This window comes from Belonocnema kinseyi, chromosome 3, assembly GCF_010883055.1.
Source record: "Belonocnema kinseyi isolate 2016_QV_RU_SX_M_011 chromosome 3, B_treatae_v1, whole genome shotgun sequence".
NCBI classification, from domain to species: Eukaryota; Metazoa; Arthropoda; class Insecta; order Hymenoptera; family Cynipidae; genus Belonocnema; species Belonocnema kinseyi.
Genome location: NC_046659.1, coordinates 43,055,826 through 43,070,910, shown reverse-complemented (window position 1 = coordinate 43,070,910; position 15,085 = coordinate 43,055,826). Strand labels below are relative to the sequence as shown.

General features: G+C 33.0%; 1 protein-coding gene across 1 annotated transcript in view; it reads left to right on the top strand.

The window, feature by feature from the left end:
- The window catches only part of LOC117169798 (sodium/hydrogen exchanger 8), a gene marked incomplete at its 3' end in the record, with an annotated part of 69,207 nt that overhangs the window by 26,415 nt on the left and 27,707 nt on the right, over positions 1–15,085 (top strand). Inside the window, exons 2-3 of the mRNA XM_033356304.1 lie at positions 2,907–3,076; positions 3,400–3,768. Coding sequence (XP_033212195.1) covers positions 2,907–3,076; positions 3,400–3,768 — 539 coding nt within the window. The remainder of the gene's footprint in view (positions 1–2,906; positions 3,077–3,399; positions 3,769–15,085) is intronic.

Sequence of the window (15,085 nt, the reverse complement as noted above, 5' to 3'; positions counted from 1 at the left end):
TCGGGAGTACTTGCTTCTACGGGCCTTCCTGAACGTGGTTCGTCACTTATTGATGTACGACCACGCTTGAATTCATTTACCCAGTTATAAACCGTTGCTAAGACAGGGGCAGATGTGCCATGAACTGGGTCCAGTTCATTTTTTATCTCATATGGAGTTAAACCGTTTAGCTGAGAATGCAACAAGTTCATAGAAAATGAAACTATTTGGTGGAAAATTAACTTTTTGGACAAAAATTCATATTTTTGGCGTGTATTAAACTATTTGGTTAAAAATTAAACTTTTTTTGAAGAAAATATAACTTTTTCGTATAAAATCAGGTTTCTTGTTAGCAAATCGTTTTCTTGCTAGGAAATTCATCTTTTCGATTTTTCTTTGGAAAATTCGTTTTGTTTTTCTTTAAAAATAATTTTGTTAATTCAGAATATAACTGTTCTAAATTGGTTGAAAATTGAGGTTTTTAATCGAGATCTGATTTTTTCTAATGGAAAATTCATATATATATATTTTAGGGCTGAGTGTTCAACCAGTTTGCAGATAATTCGTCCGTTTGGTTTTAATTCTGAACATTTTTGTTGCAAATTTTATGGAGTTCGTGTATTTTGGTAGCCCATTTAGTCTTCTTGCTAGTTGCTAGTTCTCACGATACTGATCGTCGTCACAACAATGTCAACACCTCATTATGACGAAAATGTAAGCAAATGCATGTGAACATAATGAATTGCATATCTTTTCTTGTGAAAAATATTTTTGTGCGTGGCACATATATGTATGTGGTTTGTGATTTAAGCTATTTCGCAACCACAACATTTATCAAACTAATTCATAGTAAACTAATATTACATTCAATTAATAAAACGAATGAACCTCGCTTTGTTTTATTTAGATAATTTGGATCAATTAAAAATAGAAGTAGCGAATTCAAACTCTCGAAAATTCGTGCAGCCACCTTCAAGATCTGTTGACTCTGCCACTGATTTCAACTCAGAAGACGGTGCAAACCCAAAATCAAAGGTGTGTTTTATAGAATTCCTGTGGTTTCTTTACAAATAAATATAAATAAATTACAAAATTCGGAATTATGATTTTTCAGATGGTTTTTTCATAAGAGTCAATGAGGCATTACCCCAGAACAAATAGAGATAACAACAGAGGCGTAAAGAAACCACCCCATAGTGGCTATTGGCAATTCCATATAGAGCCACATAGGCCCAGAAGTCTATAAGAATTACCTAATAAGGCATTTCCCAAGAAGAAATAAAGATACCAACAGAAGCATATAGAAACCACCTCAGTGTCTGTTGTTAACTCCATATAGGGCCGTATAGAACCAGAAGTACATGAGATTCAACGTGACATTCACCGAAATGAAGTAAAGATACCAACATAAGCATATCAAAAACACCTCAATTGCTGTTGATAATTCCATATAGAGCCACATTGACCCAGAAGTCTATCAGAGTCAATGAGGCATTTCCCCAGAAGAAATAAAGATACCAACAGAAGCTTATAGAAACCACCCCAGTGGCTATTGGTAATTCCTTATAGGATCACATAGACTATGATAGTGTATGATAGTCATACAGTCTAAGAATCAATGGGACATCCACCGAAAGAAAATATAGATGCCAACAGAAGCATATAGAAATCACCTCAGTGGTTGTTGGTAATTCCATATAAAGCCATATAGACCCAGAAGTCTGTGAGGATCGATGATGAATTTCCAAAAATAAAGTAAAGATACCTTTAGAAACTGATAGATAACACCTTAGCGACTGCGAGTAATGTCATATGGATTCTCATAGAAGTGCGAGTTCTATATGCATCTGTATGCAATATACCTTCACAAAAGGCAATACTTTGCGCATTGAGTTTTCTTCTATATGCTTCTATAAGTTCTTTTATGGAGGGATTCTTTATCACGAAATTTATACACGAAGGTAATAAGATTTAATTCAATGAGTAGAATTTATAAAATGTTACATCTAAATACACTCAAGTTTATTATACTGAGTTACTGAGATATCAAATTAGAGAATGTTACTCACACAAGAATATTATCAGTTCTGTTAAAAGATGTGTTTTATGAAAAATCAATTTAATCATTGAAAATCATAATGCCCTGAGTTTTCAAGCAACGCCGCTTAGCCGAGATTTTTACCAAATATTCCATAATGTAAGTTAGCCGTGGGGTTTAGTTGTTAGGGAATGCTTTAGTGCTTTAGATAAGTTAGGTTTGAATCTCGCCGCAGCCGTTCCGCTATTTCATAGCGATTATGCGTGCGATTATGTACATATGTAGTGAATAAATTAAGTATATAATAATAAAGATAATAATTATATCCGTGTTTATGTATTTAGTTATATTTAATTTGTGTATTTAGTTCCTCCTTCTGATGGCTAATTCTTTTGGTGGAGTGAATTATTTTTCATATAGTCGTTTGAGATTCTCATATGCTTTGTGTGGCAACTTCAAACGATGTATTCAGTCTTTCAAACAAATGTATGACTATCGTTTTAACTTCAATTGTTAACTCTGATATAGTGAATTTCAAATTCTCGCAAGTTTTATAAGAGTTAATGCAATATCCTTTCCATTTGATCAAACAAAAATATTTTAGTTTTGACGGCTCAAAACCGCTATATTAATTTTTGATCCGAAAACCCTGTTTTTCCTGTTTTGAAACGAAATTATATTAAATTCTCATTCATTTTTATCATTTATTCTAACAAAACGTCTCTCAGTGTACCTGTACATCAGTTTTATTTAAATCCTTGAAAACTTATAAGACCTACAGGATTTCCTTATACGATTTTTTAAACCACCTATTAAATGTTTACTACGGTTGTGTTATTATTCAATTTAAAAAAATTGACTAGCAGTCTTGTATATTATCTTCTTTCAGGAATCATGGCAATTTTATTCAATGGAATTGTAATGTCCCACTATACTCATTTTAATTTATCAACAATAACGCAAATTACAATGCAACAAACTATGAGAACCTTAGCTTTCATAGCAGAAACTTGCGTTTTCGCATATTTAGGCCTGGCACTCTTCAGTTTTAGACACAGGGTAAGCTGCAAACCATTTTTTTAAATTATCATTTACAATAAATTTATAATAAGTTTTTAAAAAAAATTGTTTTTCGCGAACATAACTTTAATTAAAAATAATAACAAACTTAGGATATATAGATAAATATTTATATAATATAACAATCCCAGGCTTAATCAAACGAAGTGTTAATTAAAATTGATTTAAATTTTTAATTTGTAAACAATTTAAAATAAACTTATTTCTTATACTTTATATCAAGATACATAACTCACTTCTAATATTCAAATAAGTTTGGTCCACGATTTATTTTGAATTTCTTGTTTTTCCCCCTTTAAAAGGCTGAACCAGCTTTGGTTGTCTGGTCCTTAATCCTGTGTCTCATTGGACGAGCTGCAAACATCTTCCCCTTGGCTTTGCTCGTAAATAAATTTCGAGAGCATAAAATAACGAAAAAAATGATGTTTATAATGTGGTTCAGCGGTCTTCGAGGTGCCATATCCTACGCACTATCTCTTCACTTAAACTTTAGTGACGAGACGAGGCATGTTATTATTACAACTACCCTCATCATAGTATTATTTACAACCTTAATTTTTGGTGGATCTACCATGCCTTTGCTGAAGTTTCTTCGTGCTGAGAAAAAGCAGAAAAGTAGCAGGAGGAAGAGGCGAGATAAAGAAATTTCACTTAGCAAGACCAAAGAATGGGTAAGAAATAATGTTATTAAGCAAATTTATTCTACGATTCAATCCTGAAAACTGTAAAAGATAAATGAAAATACCCGCAAATTTGATTTTCAAAGTCAAAAACCTCAAGAAACTATAAACTTGATTTTTTCCGTTTATTTAATTAAATGTTAGAAATTTACAAACAAGCTTTAAATAAAATTTTTAGATCTTCTAAAAATGCATCTTTTATGTTATTTACAGTTTAAAAAAACAACATTTTTCTAGGTGAAAATGAAAATGTTGGTACAAACCGTAGAATTCCTTGGAATACTGCCGTGATTTGGAAGAACACCGTTAACTGCATTTCTGATTAGTCTCTTGAGCCGCCTACCGTTAACCACTTCCAGGTGACTTATCCGATTTGCAGTTAACGGTGTTCTTCCAAATCACGGCAGAATAGCAATCGTGTCCACCGAGAGACGTTCGATACGGGGAGGTATGTGAGCTACATTATTTACGTGGTTTGTCACATGGGTGGCTTCCCGCCCTATGTGATGTTGGAAAAGGGTAGGGGTTTGACTAAAATTATTTCATTACTCAGTTGCCCCCACGAGACGTATGAAAGAGGAAGGTATGTGACCTACGTTATCGCTGTGGCTATTCATTGGGGTGCCTTCCCGTCCTCTGTGAGAAGTTGGAAATTGTTAAGGTGTGTGGCCTACATTATTTCTGTCACCAGTTAAAGGGGTGCTCCCCCACATGACGTTGGAAAAGTGTAGGGATTTGACGAACGTTATTTCTGAGACTAGTTTTTCTTCAGAAATAATGGATTTAGGCTATCAGTATATATTAACTTAATATACGTATTTTTCGAGGGATAGAACTTTTATCTAAGCCTTTTACTTTTGAAACCAAGATGTATCGAATTTTAGTGAAAAAATGAAGAAAAAACATAGTTTTTTTGTCTTTTGACTTTGTAAATCAAATTTATGGGTTTTTCTATTATCATTTTCGTAATCAGTGAGTCAAAATATATGGGCATACCTAGCTTCAATTCAATCAGAGGTGAGTACTTTGGATGAAGTTCCGAAAAGTATGTCGAAATGGAAGATGTCGAAATTATAAGGTTCTCCGATATTTATTTAAAAAATCAGATTTTCCCAGGTGTAAAAAAAAGAAAAACCATTTTCTTAAAAATTACCTTCTAGAGTTTTGGCAAAATATACTTTTCAGAATATTATCCCATTTTTCTCGGAAACTAATGCATTAGGCGATATGTTTGAAGAACATAAAAGGCGTATTTTTTGGAGGTTACAACTTTGATTCAAGACTTTTTTCTCGAATCAATATTAATCGAAATCTAGTCAAAAAATGAAGAAGAAAAAAACACTTTTTTAGAGTTTTGACCTAGAAAATAAAATTCTCTAGTATTTTCTATATCATTTTCTTAATAAGCGAATCTAAACACGTGAATATACCTAGCTTGAGATTAGTCTGAGGTTATAGTTATACGTTTTTTTGTTATACGTTAAGGAATGCTATTTTGCACGTCTGTTGAGCATCAGCAAAATGATACATTTCCAAAGGAATAATTATTGTAGAGTGCTAAACTTCGTTTCATAGATGTCCTTCGACGATTTTTTCACTTAAAAAATATATTGATACCAATCAAACCTCAAAATCTCAACATTGACATGATTTTTTCGCCTTTCGTGTATAAAATACTGTTCAATATTTGTGTGAGAGGTGATTTTTAGCGAATGAGACGTTTTTCGCACGAGCGAAATGTACTATTCTTCACATCAGTCGACGCTGCCGCGGGCACATGTTCATCGCGCGCCGCCTACTAGTTTGAGCGCGCCCAGAGGGCGCGTCTGTTAAATCTAGCGCTTTGCGCTCAATGATGTGTCACCTCGCGTTTCGCGCTCGGATATTTATTCTTTGCATTTGGAATGCATTTGGAATGCACTGCGCGCTCGATTTTTGACAGACATTAGTAAATGTATATTTTCTAAACCACCTTAAAATAAATAAAAACTGCAATCCTTTTTTTCAGACATTTTTCTCTATATCGTGTCGTTATGCTAAGAATAGGATTTTGGTTTTCATATTTTTTATGGATAAAGCAAAATATTCTACAAGTTTTCTCTTCGATTTTTTACGTATCACGCTTCTTTCGATGTAATATTGGAATTTTTGATTTTCTACATATTACTTACGATAAATAAAAACAAAATTACGAGTCATATTGGAAAATATTTAAGATATTTTTTAGTATTTTTCAAAAACTATAATTTCTCTTTAAACTTTTTTTTTAGTTTGCGTCGTTTCGCTATTGTAATACTTTCTCAATCATAAACTATGAGAATGTAATAAATTATTACAAATTTTTATCTCTTTTTTGGGTAAATAACTTCTTTCTATCAATTTGTTTTCGTACTTTTTGTCGTTTCTTCACAAATTTTTCATTTTTATTCCTAATGCTATTTCTGTGGTTAAAACCAAAACTACGTGTTCTATCAGAAAGTGATTCACAACAAATTCGTAGCTCTTTTTCGGGTAAACAATTTGTGTTAAATCATGTTTTTCGTAACTTCTGTCGTTTTTCCACAAACTTTTTATTTCGTTTTATTTTCAATGTTATTTTTCACGAATTATTATTTCGTGAATATATTACGCGTTCTTATTTTTGTGCAATCAAAATTTGACACTGAGAATTTTCCTTTTATCGAAAAAAGTCATTAGGATTAATTTTTTGTCTTTCTGAGCACTATAAATAGACGTAGATAAGTTTTTGAAATATAAAAATAATGGCCTCAAAAATTTTGAAAATGCTATAACTTTGTGAGTTTTTATCCAAGATGGCTGGTTAACGATCTCGCCCTTTCTTTTGGGACCTCAAAAAAGTGTGCCAAAGATCGATATGATGCGTTCATTTTTTCCAGAGATATTGTGTTTACGGACGGACGGCTGGATGGACAGACAGACAGACAAACGCCATCGTAAAAACTTGATTTTCGGATTCAGGGGTTTCGAAACGTGGAGATACGTTGAAAAACTGTGGTGTCAAATTTCGGATAATTATAATAGTTTCCCAATCTAAATGATGAGAATCTAAAAAGAATCAGCAGAAACTCGGGGCATCCCTAGTCTATTATTTTTAATAGCTACAAAACCTATATAACCCCTTATTACGCACTTATAAAAAAAAATAGTGTAAGGAACTCGTTGCTCAATATATTATTTCGGAACTCCATCCCATAAGTTGACTAGATTTTTATTTGATGTATTTGAACCAAATTTCCCAATAAATATAAAAAATCGATAAAAACTGACCACAAATAGCATTTAGCTTAACGAACTTCAATATTTTATTGTTTTAAACCTTTGTTTCTGGTTCAGTAACAATGTTAAAATGAATACTATTTTAGTCCATCTTTTATTTTTTCTATTTTTTGGAAAAATGTGTTAAAAGATTCTAGATACGCATCTGGTACGGGTATTCTTTTAAAGATTTCAGGAAATAGAACAATTTGTAATTGAGATCACGGATGCAACAACTCGACAAGCGCTCGAAACCGCGTAGTATTGTCCAGCCGGGAAAATCTATCAATGAAAAAAAGTTTGTCGAAATGTAAAATGAAATATACATTCGTATTCAGCTTGACGCGGCCGACAAATTTTTATTATGAAACTTCTTGATTCGATAATTATTACTTAAGATAAACAATAAAGACTTAGAAAAATTTCCGATTAAAAGTCGATGTTTTGTAAAACACAATTCGCGATTATTCGGCCGTTTCTTGATGAAAATGCTTGAAATTTGTATAGTGTATTCTTAATATATAAGCGATGACTATAAACAACGCACTTTGCTTAACACGCGAATATATTTGTTTTTATTTAATAGCAAATTAATTCCGAACGAAAACCACGTTTTGCCAACTTCGACCAGTGGGACGGTCATCGAAAAAATGTTAGTTGAAATAACTTGTCGCGAGAAAGTTGTTCACTAGACTTGGAAAAAATTTTTCTGAAAATTTGAAGAAAGTCGGTCGAAAATTGTAGAAATGGCAGCGAGTTGAAGTCAACACAAGCTGCCGCTGCAGTGCTTCGCTTATCGGCCTTTGTTCCTCAGCAACTAGGCAGCAGCAGCAAAGAGCAACAAAAAGGCTCAAGCGACAGCGTGTTTTGACTTCAACTCGCTGCCATTTCTACCATTTTTGACCAATTCTCTTTAAATTTTCAGAAAAACTGTTTCAAAGTCTAGTGAACAACTTTCTCGTGATAATTTACTCCAACTAACATTTTTTCGATGACCGCCCTACTAGTTGCAGTTGGCAAAACGTGGTTTTCGTTCGGAACCAATATGCTATTAAATAAAAACAAACATATTCGCGTTTTAAACAAAGTGCGTCGTTTATAGTCATCGCTTATATATTAAGAATACACTATACAAATTTCAAGCATTTTCATCAACAAACGGCCGAATAATCGCGAGTTCTGTTTTACAAAACATCGATTTCTGATCGGAAAATTTTCTAAGTTTTTATTGTTTATCTTAAGTAATAATTATCGAATCAAGAAGTTTCATAACAAAAATTTGTCGGCTGCGTCAAGCTGAATACGAATGTATATTTTATTTTATGTTTCAACCACTTTTTTTTACCGATTGATTTTCCCGGCTGGACAAATCGATTGACTTATAATATTGATACATTTTATTGAACAGTAAGGAAGCTAGGGTAATGCGTAATATTTGAAAAAAAAAGGTTTTTTGCAGTATACATTTTTTATGGACATAATTCCAAATTGATGCAAGAATGGAAAAGATTCCTTTACTCGAGTGAAATCGATTGACCTATAATATTAATACTTTTTATTGAAGGGTAAGAAAGCTATGCTCATTTATAATATTTGAAACATCTTTTTTAAATAGAAAAACTTTACAATCGACATAATTTAAAGTTGATGCATGAGTAGAAAAGATTTTTCGATCATAAATTTCCAAATAAAATAACTCTGACAGAACTTTTTTTTCCCCTTTTCCAGCTCGAAAAATGATCATTTCTAATACAAAAATTCATTTGTCTGGTTTGTCATTGTATTTAAAAAGATGTTTGCATTATTTTGTAATTTTTGTAACTTTCTGTTCTTAAATTGATCAAAATGAAAACTTTAGTTTGTATATCATTTAAAATATTACAAGCGTTTAGGGAAAAGGAGAATATAGAGCATTCTCACTTGAGACGTCACTCGCTCCGAACAACCGTTGAGGGAATAATATTGTCCGTATAGTTTACATGTGTTGCTGGAGGTTTTTAAAATTGTTTTTGTTTTTTTGAAATACAAACCGAATGTTTGCCAGAATTGTCGGGAGATGTCAAAACCCGATATATCCAAAAATAGAAAAAATCAAAAACTTGCATCTGTACGCTCTTATAGACTGTAGTGAAAATGTCAGTTCAGCGTCCTAGGTCACTAATTTGGAAGCTTATACACTTTATAAAGCTGGTTTTTGTGGTGAAAGTCAAGTGCAAACAGTTCAACGGTACTTCTCTGATTCCGAGTAAGGTTAGTGTAACAATACAGTATTTTTTGTGTTAATAAGTTAGTATTTTTTGTGATAACTTATTATTTTCTATCAATATGAACATTAACACTAAGTAATATACCTGTGAAGCATTGCATTTATTTCAATTTACTTGATCAAATTATATTGCTAATGTAAAATTCTATGGCAGTTAATTAAGATTTTGAGGTTAGGAGCAGTCTCTGGCAAGACTGATCTGAACGCAGAATAAAAAACTCAAATTATATCATTAAAAATTTGTAAGATTCCATTCTCTTTTCCCATTTTGATGTAAATAAGTGGTATTTGTCCAAAAATCTTTAAAGAATTATATTTTTCTATGAAAAATTACGAAAATATAAGACTAAAAAAAAATATACAATAATTAAAGATTTTTCTTAATGTATTTTGTTGAAACTGTGCCCTTTCTGGTAGAAAATTAATCTTCTTGGCCAGGGACAAAAATTTTCAGGAGAATGTAGAGATTTTTGAAATTGTTATTTTCTTTAAAGGCTGTTGGAACGGGGCGCACAAAAATTGCGAAATCTGTGAAACACTTAAAACTTACCAGCGGCCGATGATAATTCGGTTTTGAGGTTTTAAACTGTACTTTAAAGATTTTTCCAACCATGCAAAGAGTTTCGCGGTTGTGGTATGTGCGCTTACTATCTATTTTTTCGAAAAAAATCGCGTAACCACTAAAAAATGAGAGTAAAGTAGTTCACAAACGACGTAAATTAAGCAGGAAGGTGACTCACAGCTGTTGGCGATGATAGCTTTTCCATACTTGATCGTACTATGAAGAATGCACTATCGGTAAAAGTCGCATCCGTCTGATATTCGATAATAATTCTTAAAAAATTATTTAATAAAATATTTACATAGCTTGTATGTATGTATATATTCTCTCCCTTTTACAGGTTTTAGGACGTCCGCTCCTTTTACAATACCTTACAAAAGCACTTATACTACCTTAATAGTACTTACTACCTAAATTATAAGATTCTACTTATATTAAATTATATGCTATCGCTTTGTCTTCACACAATTATTATCGAGAGTTGCTGACTAGAGTTTCCTGGGCTTCCGTTTCCTCTGACCATTTCCGTTAACATGAATTCACTCATTTCTTCTCCCATACTAAATCGTATAATGTGGTTCCATTTACTCTCCTTTTTTACCTTTCTTAAATATTCTAGCTCTCCTTCAGCCATTACTACCTTATACCACCTGTTATACTCAGATTCCACGATTTTTCCCATCCTTCACCCCCCTCTTTAGCTATCAGTTCATTCTCTAACTCTTTCCATACTTTAACATCTGCTCTTATATCGCATTCTCTCCTCCTGTGTTGTCTTTCTTCCTCCAACCTTGATCTTTCTGTGTTACCCCTATCCTCTTTGTTTATTACATTCCGTAAAGAAGCTTGTGCTTCCCTGCTTCCCTCCCCCTTTTCAGCTTCTCAAAGTTCCATGCTCTCTTTATTTGTCTTATAACCATTTTACCTCTACCTAATTCATCCCTCAACATATAACCTGCACAGCTCCAGCTCACTCCCATCACCCATCTCAAGAATCTCTCCTGCTTACTTTCCACCCTCTTGTGCTCCTTCCATCCCCAGATCTCCACTCCGTAACTTAGGACTGACCACACTAAGGAATCAAACAACCACAGTATCATCTTCCAGTCATTCTTCAACCTTCTCTTCCCTATACCCCACACCTGCCCTATTACTTTATTCGCACATTTTATCCTTTTCCTTACCTGTAGTTCAATCCCGCCTTTCGACTCAAAACAGAAGCCTAGGTAACTAAATTCCTTGATCTGTTCCACTTTCTCCCCGTACATCTTCCATTCATATTCTACTTTTGTTCTTCTCTTCCTAAAACACATAATCTTATTATGTAATCTTATTATTACATAGTCTTATTTACATTTATCGTGAAGTCTTTAATTCTCATATACTCCTCAAGCACTCTCACGATGAGACTCATCCCTCTCTCGTCATCCCCTAGCAAGACTACATCGTCTGCACACGCTAAGGAATATACCTTGCTATTCCCCAGAACCGGTTCCCCTTTTCCTTTTTTCTGTTATCTTCTGTTTATCGAGTCAAACGCCACTTTAAAATCTACATATAAGCACAGAAAAAATGAAAGATAAAGTTTACATCGATTTCGGGCGAAAGATTCACCGCAACAAAAATTAACCTTGCCGGATAAACTTCACTGAATCGAAGATAATTTCCAAGTTTTAACCGTGCCTGGTTAATCTTTCGCCTTATCATCGCTCCATTTTTATTCGCGATGTAGCAAGAATTGTGATCCCAGCGCTATCTGCCGTCGTTTAACTTCATTAAATTGGAGAGAACTGGGGATTCCCATCTGTCAGTTGCTTTTTGCGCTTTTTGCTAAATGGTATTAAATAAGTTCTAATGCCTCGAAAATAATCTAATTGATTTCCGAGGAGATATATTAGTAAGAACAAATTATTTTTTCGTATTTTCTGTTGCTGATTGTACATGTGTTACCGAAATTTGGTTACTTCATCGTGACGCTGTAGACGAGATCAGAATTATTCTCCTAACCTCAGTGAAACTTTCGCCGAAATGTGTTTAATTTTTAACCGTTTGCAAGTTTTAGCTGCAACAAATTCTAACTTTTCTTTTTTCTTAGTTGTTTTAAATCTGGTGTCCCGATTTATACCTCGAATTCACTCATACTTTGCCGTTTTCCCATTGCTGCTAAGGATGCCGTAGCAGACGACAGCTTTTATTCCATCGCAGGTTAAACTTTCACCAAATAGCATGTATACTTTACCAGCTGGAAATTTTACATGCAACAAAATTTAACATCAGTTTTTTCTTTGAGGCCACTAGTTTTCCTTTCTTCCTCCCTGAGTTCCTATTCACCAAATACTTCAGTACGTAGATGTTGTCTACTGTTCCTATACCTTTTCTGAAGCCCGTCTGATTGTGTGAATGATCCCTTTCTCTACCACTTCCCTTTCTAATCTCTTTCCGAGTATAAATAAGGTAAACATTGCACAACCTGTTTGGGCTTTATAGAACACTAATATTACTCGCATTCCCAGAATCTAAAACGCCCTCCGAAAGGTATACTGAGAAACCGCACAGAAATTTGCTATTTTATCAGCGAGAAAATTATTATTTGAATATCTTGCGGAAGAAATGTAAATTTCTCATTGAAAATTATAATATCTGCAAATCTTTGCAGAAATTTAAATAGCATCGTCCTTTAGATACCGAGATATAGAATAGAAAGTATTCTACACAGCACACGTCGAATTTAGAAACAATTTTTTGCAGGAAAAATTAGCAACAAATAATCAAATAATTACATTACCGGCGCTTACTTTAAAATTAAAATTATTTCTTGAAAAAAAGGATCCTGCTCCATCTTCACTCCATTGGGAATCGAACCACAAAACTTCTGATTTCCGGTCAGGTGCTTTTCCAATTAAGCTATTAGAGGGACCAGAACAAGAACTCTTAATTCAAGAACATAACACTAATTTTTAGCTAGGTGTTAATGGTACAAATAATTATTTAAAATTTTTTAATTTATCTGCTGTATCATCAGAGATTGTACCTTACCGACAGTAGATCAACCCTCCAAACCATGAAGGCAGAAAATCTACACAATATCGATCAAGTTAAGAATCTCCAATAACAGAAAATGCTTAACGTCTTAATAAGACTAGATGGAAAATAATATTTTTTAATTAAAATTATTTCTTGAAAAAAAGGACCCCTACTCCATCTTCACTCCATTGAGAATCGAACCACAAAACTTCTGATTTCCGGTCAGGTGCTTTTCCAATTAAACTATTAGAGGGACCAGAACACGAACTCTTAATTCAAGAACATAACGCTAATTTTTAGCTAGGTGTTAATGGTACAAGTAATTATTTGAATTTTTTTAATTTATCTGCTATATCATCAGAGATTGTACATTACCGACACTAGATCAACCCTCCAAACCATGAAGGCACAAAATGTACACAATATCGAGCAAGTTAAGAATCTTCAATAACAGAAAATGCTTAACGTCTAATTACTTGTACCATTAACACCTAGCTAAAAATTAGCGTTATGTTCTTGAATTAAGAGTTCTTGTTCTGGTCCCTCTAATAGCTTAATTGGAAAAGCACCTGACCGGTAATCAGAATTTTGTGGTTCGATTCCCAATGGAGTGAAGATGGAGTAGGATCCTTTTTTTCAAGAAATAATTTTAATTTAAAAATATTATTTTCCATCTAGTCTTATTAAGACGTTAAGCATTTTCTGTTATTGAAGATTCTTAACTTGATCGATATTGTGTAGAATTTCTGCCTTCATGGTTTGGAGGGTTGATCTACTGTCGGTAAGGTACAATCTCTGATGATATAGCAGATAAATTTAAAAATTTTAAATAGGCGCTTACTTTTTACAAACTATTGTCTACGTCTTTATTCGCAAGGAATCATTATTCTTAGATATCGAGATATTGCATTCAGAGAGATTTAATGTACAAATTAATCAAAATAGAAATTATTCTACACAGCAGACGTCGAATTTAGTAACATTTTTTGAGCAGGAAAAATTTACAACAAATAATTGAAAAACTACATTACCGGCGCTTACTTTTTACAAAATATTGTCTAAATACAATTAGATGTTTACATTTATAAAAAAAATACTTTTAAGACATTTTTATTTCATAATTAATTAATTATAAACAAGTATGACAATTATGGATCAAAAATGCTGCATTTGCAAATATAGAAACAATTTTAAATCGCAATTGTTTTAAACTGTAACACTGAACTAGATTTGTTAAAAATACAACTTATTTGCATTAAGATGGGAAAGAAGGATTTCATTTTACAACTTTTTAAAGCTATCACTTGAGTTTTTTATTTTGCAAGCAGATCGCTCTTGCCGGAGATTGTTCCTAACCCCGAAATATCAATAAACTGTCATCGCATGTTGTATCATCAATGGAATTTGATAATGTAAATTTAAACTAATGCTATGCTTCGCGGTAATATTACTTAATGTTAATGTTCATACTCTTAGAAAATAATAAGTCATAACTAAAAATACTAAATTAAAACTGAAAATAACGTATTGTTAAACTAACCTCACTCAGACCAAAAAATATACTATTGACCTGCATGTTCTTCACTTTCACCACAAAACCAGCTTCATAAAATTTATAAGCTTCCAAACTTTTATATGTTATTAGTTATTTTGCGGTATTATAACTGTGGGATGAATAAAATATGACACTATATCCATTATAGTGAGCTTGTGCACTGAACTCACATTTTCACTTAAATCGATATCTGTAAGATAATACGGACCAAATTTCTAGATTTTTTTGATATATCGGGTCTTGACCCTGCCGATGAAAAAGCTCTAAAAACCGCACTGACACGGCACTGCCCAATGCCGTTCCAGTGCTGCTCGTTTAATGCTACTCAGATTCTGGTTTTAAGGGCATGCTCTTCGGTGACCACGTGACCAAACTAGTCCCCGGTTATGAACATTTTTTATTGTGTTCACTGCGTCCACACGAATTGAGATATCGTGTTTAAACTTTGACACATAAAATAAAAAGCACTAAAGTACGTTTGTATACATCAATATATTGGTAATTTTAAAGAAAGTTTATTTACAAATTGATGGAATAGGATATTACCATTCGAGTTATAGCACTTTGCAGATCATTTTTGGTTTGATGCATTTTAGATTTTTTTATTCGCTCATATTGAGCACTG